General features: G+C 41.6%; 1 protein-coding gene across 1 annotated transcript; it reads left to right on the top strand.

The window, feature by feature from the left end:
• The first annotated feature begins 9,603 nt into the window (after nucleotides 1-9,603).
• LOC117439336 (amphoterin-induced protein 2-like) lies at nucleotides 9,604-11,575 on the top strand. The gene has a single exon (XM_034075243.1). It carries the CDS (start codon nucleotides 9,604-9,606, stop codon nucleotides 11,104-11,106), a length of 1,503 nt encoding a protein of 500 aa, XP_033931134.1. The 3' UTR covers nucleotides 11,107-11,575.
• Nucleotides 11,576-11,799: the final 224 nt, after the last annotated feature.

Here is an 11,799-nt window from a genome sequence, read left to right as displayed (position 1 = left end):
TTGTAGTGCTTGATTTTTCAGCACCTACATGAGTTATAAAAACAAAGTGTAAGAACTGACACGAGTGCATAGAGTATAAAAGTAAGATTAACTGGTCAAATATGTAGAAAATTATAACAACAACATCATAATAGAAAATATAAGAGTAAAACAATTACATGTATTAGTAAGTAGTGCACTATATAATAACCATAAAAGCAAGATAAATATTTTAGTCAAAAGAAACAAACACTTATAACACATTGATTAAGTGTTTATTTTGTTGTGTGGTTTGATTAGTTTTTTCATGGATTGATATTTTAAAAGTTTTGAATATTAAAGACATCTTTACACTGGGTTCCCTGCATCCGATCTTAGTGCTCTCCCTCCAAGACGGTAGCTTCTAAGGCAAAATGCTCATCTACTGCATAATGGGAAGTGAGGGATTACTTTCTTTTTGCCCTTTAGGCCCTAGAGCAGGGGTCTTCAACTAAAATTCAACGAGGTCCACTTAGAGAAAATCTCCCCATGCAAAGGTCCGGAACATAAAAATGTCTAAGTTGCTTCATGAATTAGTGTGATATATATTGAAGTGACCTGTAGCTTATCAACGTCTGCATGTAATCAGCAACTGACTGCCAATCAAATAAAGAAAGTACAATTCATAAACAACAATATGTATTGTCAATTAACAATACTTAAATACTGTGGATATGTGTAATGTTCCTCTCGGGCTGTCGGGAGACAATAAATGAAATGGCTTTTGAAAATATGTGCATCTTAAAAGTGCTTAATTTTAGATAAATAAAATAAAGTGTAGCAGCAGCTTGAGTTTCCATTTTTCTTTGTTAACCGTTTCACATCATGACTTAACAATTTCAGACGATTATAGAACAATATCAGTCTTTACACATCATAACAATTGAACAGTTTCAAAGTTTCACTTTCTTTCCCTCTTATATTGCAGTCCCTCACTCACTTTTTTTAAATTCAGTGTGAGAATTGAGCTTGAGCTTGTCCTGCCAGGAGTTTGTAAATCTGGGCTGACATGGAGTCAGGGCCATTCTCACACACATGCAGGTGCTCATTGGTTACAGTGATGCAAACACAGGTATGGTGAAAAAAGAGAGAACTATTCGAAGCAGAAAAAAACCAGCGTAATATACCATCTGACAAAGGCCTGTGCTATAATGCTTCAATTAACTGGCTATTCTTTATAATATACTCAGATCAATAGGAGACAGAGATGTTAAGTTAAAAATCAAGGGTTTTTATTATTATTTACAGCAGGGGTGAGGAACCTTTTTCCTTTCAATTTTTACAACATCCTCCGAGGGTCGTACAAATTATTGAACTCAACCTCTGCTTAAAAAAAGTAAAATCACAGCCCATTAATTTGGCCTTTCTTTCATGCTGTGCAAAGAAAAAGCAACCAATCCAGATCTCTCACCATGACTCTCGTATGCATGCATGTGCACGGTGTGGCATGACCACCAACACAAAAATATATGGACACAAGATGTGTGCAAATGTATTTAGTATCCTATCCATGTGAACATGATTTAAGTGGGAGGGGGGACCTAACCTCCTCTAGGGGGGTCCGGGGGCATGCTCCCCCGGGAAGATTTATTTATTTTTTACATATTTAAGTTAAATGCATCAATCTGGTGCACTTTGAGAGCAACATTAAGAGATCTATGGATACATCTCTCAACACCCATATGAAACAGAACTGTAAGCAGATTTTTCTTTTTGGATATTTTACAAATCACACCCCTTTTAAACTCTATTCTTGTTATTTTTAACAACTTTTTTGTTACTGTCATATAGTATTTTATACCTGTTTTTCATTTAGTCTCATTAATAACTATAATGATCATATCAAGGTGTGCCTTAACCTCACTGAGCTGAGGTTATTTGAGCCTCTCAGGAGAGAGCTCTCTTCCACCTGGTTGTAGAAAAGCTCTTTAAATGTGTTAGCATAGCTAGCTAACCAGATGCTAATAACAACAGATCGCCACTGTGCTTACAACTAAAGACACAGCCACGCAAACACTGCGGCATGTGTACGGCTCCTTATGGGTATTGCAATATTTGAAGAGCTGGAGCGGCGTTCCGGTGCTCTCTGTCAGCACTCCTTTCAGACGAGACATATACCACGTGAAGACACGTTACGCTCGTGTTGTGTTCAAGGAACCTGTACTTGGCCAGGAAAAACAGGTACTCGCTTGTTTAATTATTTTTGCGGTCTAGATTTCTTCTTCTTTTTTGAAGTGAGAAGTTGTCCGTCAGTCGGACTGACGGACGGACTCCCCCCACCCCAAAACGAAAACTCTTCGATTCTCCACGAATTACACAAGTCACCCATATCAGCGTTAAAAAAGCGGGAGGCTTCGAAAAATCCCCTATTAATGTATTGATTATAGCGCCGGGTCCGTATAGGTCGGCGTCTGGGTCCGGATCCGGACCGCGGTCCGCCTGTTGCCGACCCCTGCCCTAGAGCCACTCTGAGACCCTCAAACCTGTCAAAGCTTCCAGTGTTTGAAATGGCATTCATTTCCTTGTTAGAAATATGCATGGAAACACTTTCTCCAGTGCATCCTGCAAAATCTGGAAAATGAGGACGAACAATCCAAGAAAAATACATTTAAAACTAGTTGAGGTTTTGCAATACCTCTGCAGTTAGCATAATTTCACTTTCTAAAGGAAATGTAAAAAGACAAACAATGATGTGTTTAATGGTTTGCTAGTGTTTGCACTCAGATGACGGGTGGATTTCCCTTTCTATCTGTAGACTTGTTCACACTCACCTGCTGATAAAAAAACACAGTTCAGTTTTGGATATCTAGTCCTTAATAGCTCAAGTGCTGCACTTGATGGCTATGTGTGTTTATAAGTATGGAAAATAAATGTTCAGCAAAAAATGAAACCATTATTTTTTTCTCAACCTTCTTCGAGTGCTTAACCTCTGCACCATAAAAGCTGTTAATGTTTTGTTATGAGAACAATACTTAGTTAAAAGTGCCCATGGTTTGCTTATGTTAGCATAGCAGAACTGGAAACAAGCTGCTATTGGGTTTGTGTGCCTGGCTGAAGTGACTCCCTTGAGCCTCCATTGGTTTTCATGTGACTTCACAATCCTATGGGAACGCACAAATAAGCAACTCAGCTTTTACCACACTGTAAACCGAAAAGGAGACGCTTTGGCTAGTCTACACAATCCCATGTCAGAAAGATATCCTGTTTTGAAATGAAAGAGGAGGAGATGATTGCTTTATGCAACTGCATGTGCAAAATCCCTCCTTCCCTACAGCAACCCACAGTAATGGTCATGTTAACTGAAAGAATGGTTAACATGAAAATGGAAAACAAAGTTGATATCATCTATAAGATTTTCAGTGAACATGGTTATTTTATAGCTCCTACAGTGACCCAGCTGTTTTTGGTGATTGATTATAGTAACTCGTACCGCAAATGCGTCACTTGGGCCCAGACTTACACTTTGTCCTTTTTAAAAAAAAATGATCTAAACAGCCATGGGTTGTCCTGTAAGTTAGCGGTTTATGTATTACTGTAATTTAACGCTTGTGACGTTGATCTTATTCTTTGTGTCATGACCCATCCTTAGTGGCCATAGGTGAGGGTAGGATTTAGGAACAAAGATGGACCCGTAGATTAAGAGCTTTGCCTTCTGGCTCAACTCTCTATTGTCACAACGGAGCGGTAAAACAACTGCAATACTGTTCCCACTGCTCCAATGCTCCGGGCCATCTCACGCTCCATTGTGCCCTAACTCGAGAACAAGACCCCGAGATACTTAAACTCCTTCACATGGGGTAAAAACTCATTCCATACTCAGAGGGGACAGTCCATCGGTTTCGTGCTGAGAACCATATGAGTGAAATAGGAAAGTTAATAAAACCACAACATGTCGTGTTTTGAGTTGAAGAGGGATTGGTTTAGTAGATTTTGTCTTCATCGGACAGAGACAAGCTATCTATTTACCAATTATTCCATTCTGTGTGCAGGGCAAAGCTAATCATCTTCTGGCTGTCACTTGATATTTAACTGACAGAAACTGGGTGGACTTGATATTCTCATCTAGTCAAGGCTGTATTTTAGCCCAATATCACAAAGCATGCCTAAAAAGACTGAACTGTACATATAATGAAAACGACAACGAGCAACAGCTAGCGGCTGCTTGGAAGCAGGAGTGGGAGATAGCCGGGCCCTCCCGCATCCATTGCTACATCTGGGACCCAGGAGATGGCGCCATAGGAGGAGACGACCAGCAATGGCTGGCAATGGACCACACTAAACCGTCTACGAACTGGGGTCGGTCGCTTCAAAACATCAATGAAGAAGTGGGGCCTGGCAGACAGTGCTGCATGCGAGTGCGGTGACCCTGAACAGACTGCGGAACACATAATAACCACCTGCCCTTTATATAGACCACCCTCGGAAGCCAGCCTCTTCGACTTAGGACTAGAGATGCGGGCATGGCTACATTTTAAATTGTACAGCGCTCAGTACTGCTGTTGCTCCTTCTATTCATGTCACCAGTGACTAATGGTTGAAAAACGTACCCAATTAAATGGATTTGACTGGTAAGACCAGCAGGCACCAGTGGATGCTCGCATCTAATTAAGAGAGTATGCTTCATATTCTGCACATCACTTCCCTCCCATGTTCTAACCACATTCCTGTCATCAAGAGCCAACTCTTAAATGCAGAAAATCGACACATGTATATCAACGGCAGGATCCCTGTGCGTGGTTAGAGACACTGGCAAAAATCCCAGGAGGTCTTCCCCTTTGATGGTGGGCGCCATGGAAACATACAACGATTTGCCCATCACTGTGTCCTGGGTGCAAAGCTCATAATTACAAGTGCATTGTGATTAGAGTCAGGATTATAAGACAACAGACCTTATACTCAGTTGTCTTTCAGCTAATGGAATGGACTCATCTTCTGATATGAGAATTATCTTATATTCCCCCCCTCCCTATTTTTTTATGTTGCCACGTATTGAATTGGATGTGTATGAAAGAAATACAAGACTGAACATGAAAAGAGGAAGTGGAATAAAAACAGCCAATGGACGTTCAAGTCACAGCTTACAACCTTGACTAACTGATGAGGTGAAAGAATACTTTCATGTGGTATGAAAGACACCATCTGCAATTTTTAAACTGAAACTCACACATCTACACACACACACACACACACACACACACACACACACACACACACACACACACACACACACACACACACACACACACACGCACACACGCACGCACGCACGCACGCACGCACGCACGCACGCACGCACGCACGCACGCACGCACGCACGCACGCACGCACGCACGCACGCACGCACGCACGCACGCACACACACACACACACACACACACACACACACACACACACACACACACACACACACACACACACACACACACACACACACACACACACACACACACACACAGAGCTGGTAAAGCTCCCTTCAGCTCCTGAAGGACAGACAGCATCCCTTTGAGAAAATAGAGCTTCGTGTCAGAGTAATAGGGAACACTTAAGACAAAATGTGACCACATGGTGAATCAATAAGGCTGCAGCCTACATTTCATACTCCAACATGGATAAACGCACATTAAAAAATGAGGGGGATTATGTAAACCCTTTGCACAGCTTAAACATTTCTGAAATATTCTGCCTCGACAAGCAAATTCCAACATTCTGCTCTTCTTCTACAGTAAAAATAAATAAATAATCAAAAAGGCAAATAGATTTTTGCAAGCTGCAATAGTGTTTGTATTTACACAACTCAATCTTTTTGTCTGGTACATTATTAGGTCTTGTATAGACCTTCAAATTGACATCACCATGCTGCACGGAAGATTTTGGTTCTGTTATAGAAAATTCAACATTTTGAAGGTCATGTCACTGATTTTATCTGCAAACAAAGGCGAGCCAATATTAACAGCCTAATACTGCAGTGCAACGGCAGGCTGGGCAATCTTTGCACGGTTATGAGCAGTCAGTTGTAGTTCAAACTAACACTGTTTTGTGGATTAAGCTTGTGTGATCTGAACTTAGAAAGAAAATAGAAAGGTGCACTGCAGTGGCGTAGCCACCATAGTTTACTCATTGGCCCGCTCTGAGAAATCTTCGGTGTACTTTTTATTTTGTTTTATTATTATAAAAAAATGTTATTCACCCATTGACAATATTCAAGCATTCAAAGTCAAATTTAAGTGAACAAATATCGAGTAGAATTAATGTTGTACCTGTTTTATCCCCTGAACAGAACTCATTTCCAGTCAAAACTGGTTGTTGGTTCCGGCGCGCGCACAAATTAGTAACGTGAGAGAGCTGCCTGCAAATGATGCTCTCCTCTAGCAGCGATCCAGGGCCAGGCTCTCAGACTCCGGAGACTATACAGTTATGGCCGCTTGCTCCACGGCGCTAGCAGTGCTCCCTCCCGCTCCCGGTCATCAGCATGAAGCAGGTGTAGGCCTACCCGCTGATCTGTCTGCACTTGATGAACCGCCTTCACAGCCAAAACTGAAGAAGTTCCCCTACACTGTTAATCATGGGAAAGCAAGGTGCTTCTCATCGAGGTGGTATGAAGATTTTCCCTGGGTGGAATACAGCACAAGTAGGGACACGCTTTTCTGTAAAAATGTGCAGACATTTCCCCAGCCCAGGAGCTGAAGGTACATTTACGAGGGATGGATATGTAGACTGTAAGCACCTGCGTAACTTGTTGGAGAGACATAAAAAAAGCGAGGACTACGTCAAGTCCATGAGCAGGTTTGAATGCTACAACCTATTGTTGCTGTTAGTGCAATAAAATAGTTACCTAACTATTGTAAATAACCCAATTTGTGTTCTGTTAAACTGAAAAGGATATTACATTGTTTTGATTACTTTTGTTGCAGTTGTATATGTCTTAAATGTAATTTAAAGGGGACCTATCATGCTAAATGCACTTTGTGATGTATTTTATACATACATATGTGTCCCCGGTGCGTCGGGGAACTCACGCAGCGTCAGAAAATAAAACCCTCTCTCTTTTCCTCCGTACCCAAATCTTTTAAAAACAGGGGTACAACGAGCGGATACAGATTTGCTGCCGATCTGACATCAAATCTGCAGCGGACCCACAGAAAATTGCTATCAGAAACAATGCCTGACGTGTTTTGGACGTAATCTCGTCTTTGTTTACATTAGCAAGCCTCGCTAACACTCAGAGCTAACCTGTACTGAAGAGCACATGTGTTTAAAAAGCAGGAAATAAAAAAAGTAACTCACCTTGTGATAAACCCGCAAGAGAAAAAGCATTTGAGCTCCATACTATTTCAGAAATAATCTTTGATGTGGTTTAGAACAGGATAGCGTTTTATCAGAGCAGAATTTAACTTTATCTGCGGTAAAATTCTGGTCAGGCATTAGCTCCGCCTGCTCTTTTTTTATTTTTTTCAAGCTAAGGACCCAAAATCCGCATTTCTCTAACAGGGCTGCAAAAGAGGGGCATGAGCAGTATGAGTCATGGCTACAATGGGTGAACTGTTTGGTATTTTAAGCAAAAAACTACACAGACATGTTTTGTATAGGTATGGCCCTACAATATATGTTTCCAATATAGCATATTTGGTCCACTTTAAGTTAACTTACTGTTTTATTTAGATGCCTTTATTGTGAAGGCGAGTTTACGCTGTTGACAGGAAGTTGTTGTTGCCATGGAAACAACGTGACGGAGAAAAGGAGCGGAGATTAATGGAGAAAAGTAATATATATGAAGACGGAGACAGTAAAGGATATCGTTTGTTTAAGTTTAGCACCCCCCCCGAAGAGGCACACGGTTGGTATTAACTAATATAAAAATGTGGGTTGTTAGGCTATGCTGTTTTGTAGCTTTGCTGTCTGTTTACAGTTAACATTTGGTACGCTAAAGTGATTCTAATACGGATGGAGCCTAAATGTATTTGTTATTTTTGTGTCTGTATAGCTCTTACGTTGATATTGGAGATTTCAATAAATTCATATCATCAGTCAAGTCTTCGACCATTATTTGGAGGGAAATGGTCCCCCCACCTCTCCCTCTCACAGTATTAGCTCGTGGTATGTTCCGTATTTACTCCCAGCGTGACCCCTCCCTCAGCAGCGTGCATCCCGAGCTGCAGGTGAGCAGAGCGGCTGCAGCTGCTCCTCAAAGCCGGCTGGATCACCGCGGAGCTGGATCACACACAGGACCCGGAGCTGCATCGCTTCCGGGGAGCGCGAGCCGATCTGCGGGTGCTGATGATGTGAAGAGGCTGCCGACTGGTTTGTTCCCTTTCTTTTGGTTCTAGAAAAGTCGTTGAACCTAGTTGTTACCTCCCTTCAAGCCAGGATTACATATGAAATGAGCCCATAAAAACAATTTGGAATAATTATTAATAATTCATTTCACTCTACAGGTTTATGTTCTTACTTCCTTAAACTTTACCGAGGCTGTAACAATTAATTATTGACAGCATCATGTCATTTACTAATTATTTTTGGTTGATTGATCGTTTAAGCATTCAGAACATAGCGACGTCATCTTCATCAAAAGTCCTGCAAATAAATATGTTGCAACACAGAATAATAATTAATTACTTAAATGATTATAAGGATCATTTATTCATTTTCCAAATGTTGCAGATCAAAAATTGTATTTGTCCGATAAAGAAAACAGCTTCATGTGGAGATTTAGAATAATACATTTGTGTAAATTAATTACAATATGAAATACTGCATGAGTTTGTGTATAATAATCTTAGTGTAATATCACATTGACTACTACAATCAACTGTAACGCTATATGTTTTAAGACAGAGACCCTTAAACATGTCAGGTGTTATGCAGTAGATGTTAGGATTGCCTTAAAGTAAAACTAATTGAAAACACTTAAGATGTTGTGAGCAAATGCAAGAAGCAATTAGCTTGTATTATTAATGGGAATATGGTGGAGGTGTATTCATTACTAACCTCTATGGATTAGGTTGCACTTGTGTAAACAAATACTAACAGTTAATGTGTGCAGGTGATAGTACTACATGTTTTTTCACACACACAAGACTGCATTAAATCCAGACAGTACATACAAATAATAAATGTGACAGTAGAGGTTAAGAAGCAGACAATAACATAAAACAAAGCAACAACCTATTAGAGAATATATTAACAAAAGATAAATGACCACAATAAGCAGAACAAATATGCAATGAACCAACCATAAGACACAAATCAAATAAAAACAGAGAAATGAAAAACAATATGGGGAATAAGAAGATACAAATTAAATATGAAAGTCAGGATGAAATAAATCTCAATTTGAGTTGCATGTAATGCCTTTATAACATGTTCTTACTGTTCTTGGTGTCTTTTTAAGTCCATAAGGCTTCACTTCTTGTGACTGTCAAACATAGTAGGAACTTTGCTTAGTGCCAACATTGAAGGAAGATTGATTAAAATGTTTCCTCTTCTTTGTTTCCTGTGTGCTTCAGTTTATATTGGAGGCTTGTGACCATGACATGTGTCCACCCAGCGAGACAGTAACCTGAGAGCCCTTCCGTCAGGAACACCAGGATGCGTCTCACTGCCTCACAGCCTTTAGGGAAGACCAGTGTTAGAGGCAACCGCTGGAACCGGGCCACTGCAGCCTTGATGCTCTCCCTGTGTCTTGGCTTTCCTCCCTCTGTGGCCATGTGCCCACCCTACTGCCTTTGTGCCAGTGATATCATTTCCTGCAGCGGGCGCAATCTGTCTGTACTACCCTCTGATATCCCAAGCTATGCAACACGGTTGGACCTGAGCCACAATGCCCTCACTGCCCTGCCTGTGGACTGGACTTCCGGACCGTTTGACCGGCTTGCTACACTGATTCTCAGCCGAAACTCCATCAGCCAAATTGAGGGAAATGCCTTCACGGTGGCGCCGTATCTCATCCACCTGGACATCTCTTCCAACCAACTAACAGTGCTGAACTCGTCCATCTTCTCGGGGTTGAAGGAACTGAAAGAGCTGCTGTTGTTTGGCAACCAGATCTCCCAGATTAATCCCGGGGCCTTCAGTGATCTTTACAGCCTGCAGAGGCTCTACCTCTCCGGGAACAGACTGAACGCTTTCCCCTTGGGGCTTTATTGGGAACCTGGGGGGCCTCGTAATCTGACCTTTCTTGATCTTTCAAACAACATGCTTTCCAAGGTTCCCGTCCAGAGATTGCTGTCTTTACCCCTGCAAGGTGGAAATTATTTACAGGAAAATCCTTTGGTCTGTGACTGTGCTTTACTCGCTTTGCTGGAGTACTGGATGTGGAGACAGTATCGCCCCCTGATAGTCTTCCGCAGTCAATACCCATGTAGAGACGATTCAGGACCTAAATGTAACCAGCAAGTAGTTTCAGATATGCCAGTTGAGGCAAACACGTACCAAGTAGATCCCGGTAAATGGCTAAGTGTGCCATGTCCAGGGTTGACTTCTCCAACTCAGGACGTGTTCTGGGTTACCCCAAAGACTGTGCTGAAATCATCAACCAACGATACCAGTGCTCGTCTAATAGTCTCCCCCAATGGCACCCTTGAAATCCAAGAAGCCCTGATGGAGGATTCTGGTGTGTATGTGTGCGTGGCAGCTCGAGGGCGTCACTTTGGCCCCAAAGAGTCTCCTGAGGTGAATGTTGTAGTTGGAAACCAAAGCACGGCTTCCAGAAGCGGGTTAACGCGCCGTAAAGGGGCCGAGCATTTCAATACTGCATTCACAACCCTGGCTTCCTGCGTGGTCAGCATCATTCTGGTGCTGCTCTACCTCTACCTCACTCCCTGTCGATGCCAGGAAAACCGGGGTGGGGCATCGGGAGGGTGCGGAGGACGAGCATTTGTCCTCTGTGCAGACCCCAGAGAGGTAGAATCAGGACAGCGGCGGTCAAACGGAAAGAGAGTGGCTTTCTTAGAGCCTCAGTTAGAGGACTCTGATGTTGATGGTCTAAAAACAACAGCCATTAATTTGGGTCATGTTACCACTGAGGGAATTCTCAAGAATGGAAGTAGGACAGTGGGACAGACCCTCACAGACCCTACTCAAATGGCATAGCACAAACACATTCCTGTAGTCTTGTCTAAACCCTGGATGTTTGTTGCAGATGAGAAAATCCATTTGATGTGATTTAATGTAATGTTGTTCTTGCAAAGTAGTTATGTGGGGTTTAAGTCTAAAGCAGGAAGTGCACTCCTTTCAATAACTTCTCAACTGTTAGTGCTGTCTGTTTTTGACATTACGTGTTCTTATGTTATGTCACTGTTACCACAGGAAATTGTAATTGCAAAGGTCATGTACACATGGGTAGTGTTTTTAATTGGACTGAGAGAAATATTCTCACCTGTTTTAATGAGCTGCTAGAGGCATTGATGGTCATTACACAGTGTATGCTTTGTGAACACTGCCACCACAGTGACCCTTGTGATTTTTCACCGCCTCTCTCGTAATGTGGATCATTATCCAAAACACGTCAGTAACATTTGTGAAATTACATGCATTTTAATGCTTTGCAGATCATCCTGTAGACACATTCACGTCTTCTTTGAATTATGTAAATCAAGTATAACCCTATGAAATTTCTTTTAATAAAAGTAATGAAATGCTTCAAAGCCTGCCGTGATGCTTTTGGGTGGAAACCTACAAAACATGAACTATGTCAAAAGGAATGCAAACTTGTTTTTAGTCAAACACAAATGCATTTAATTCATTCAAAATTGCGCAATTCTCTTAAAGAGGAGGTTTGGGGAG

Source organism: Pseudochaenichthys georgianus, chromosome 23, assembly GCF_902827115.2.
Source record: "Pseudochaenichthys georgianus chromosome 23, fPseGeo1.2, whole genome shotgun sequence".
NCBI lineage: Eukaryota > Metazoa > Chordata > Actinopteri > Perciformes > Channichthyidae > Pseudochaenichthys > Pseudochaenichthys georgianus.
This window is presented reverse-complemented; position numbering and strand designations above follow the sequence as displayed.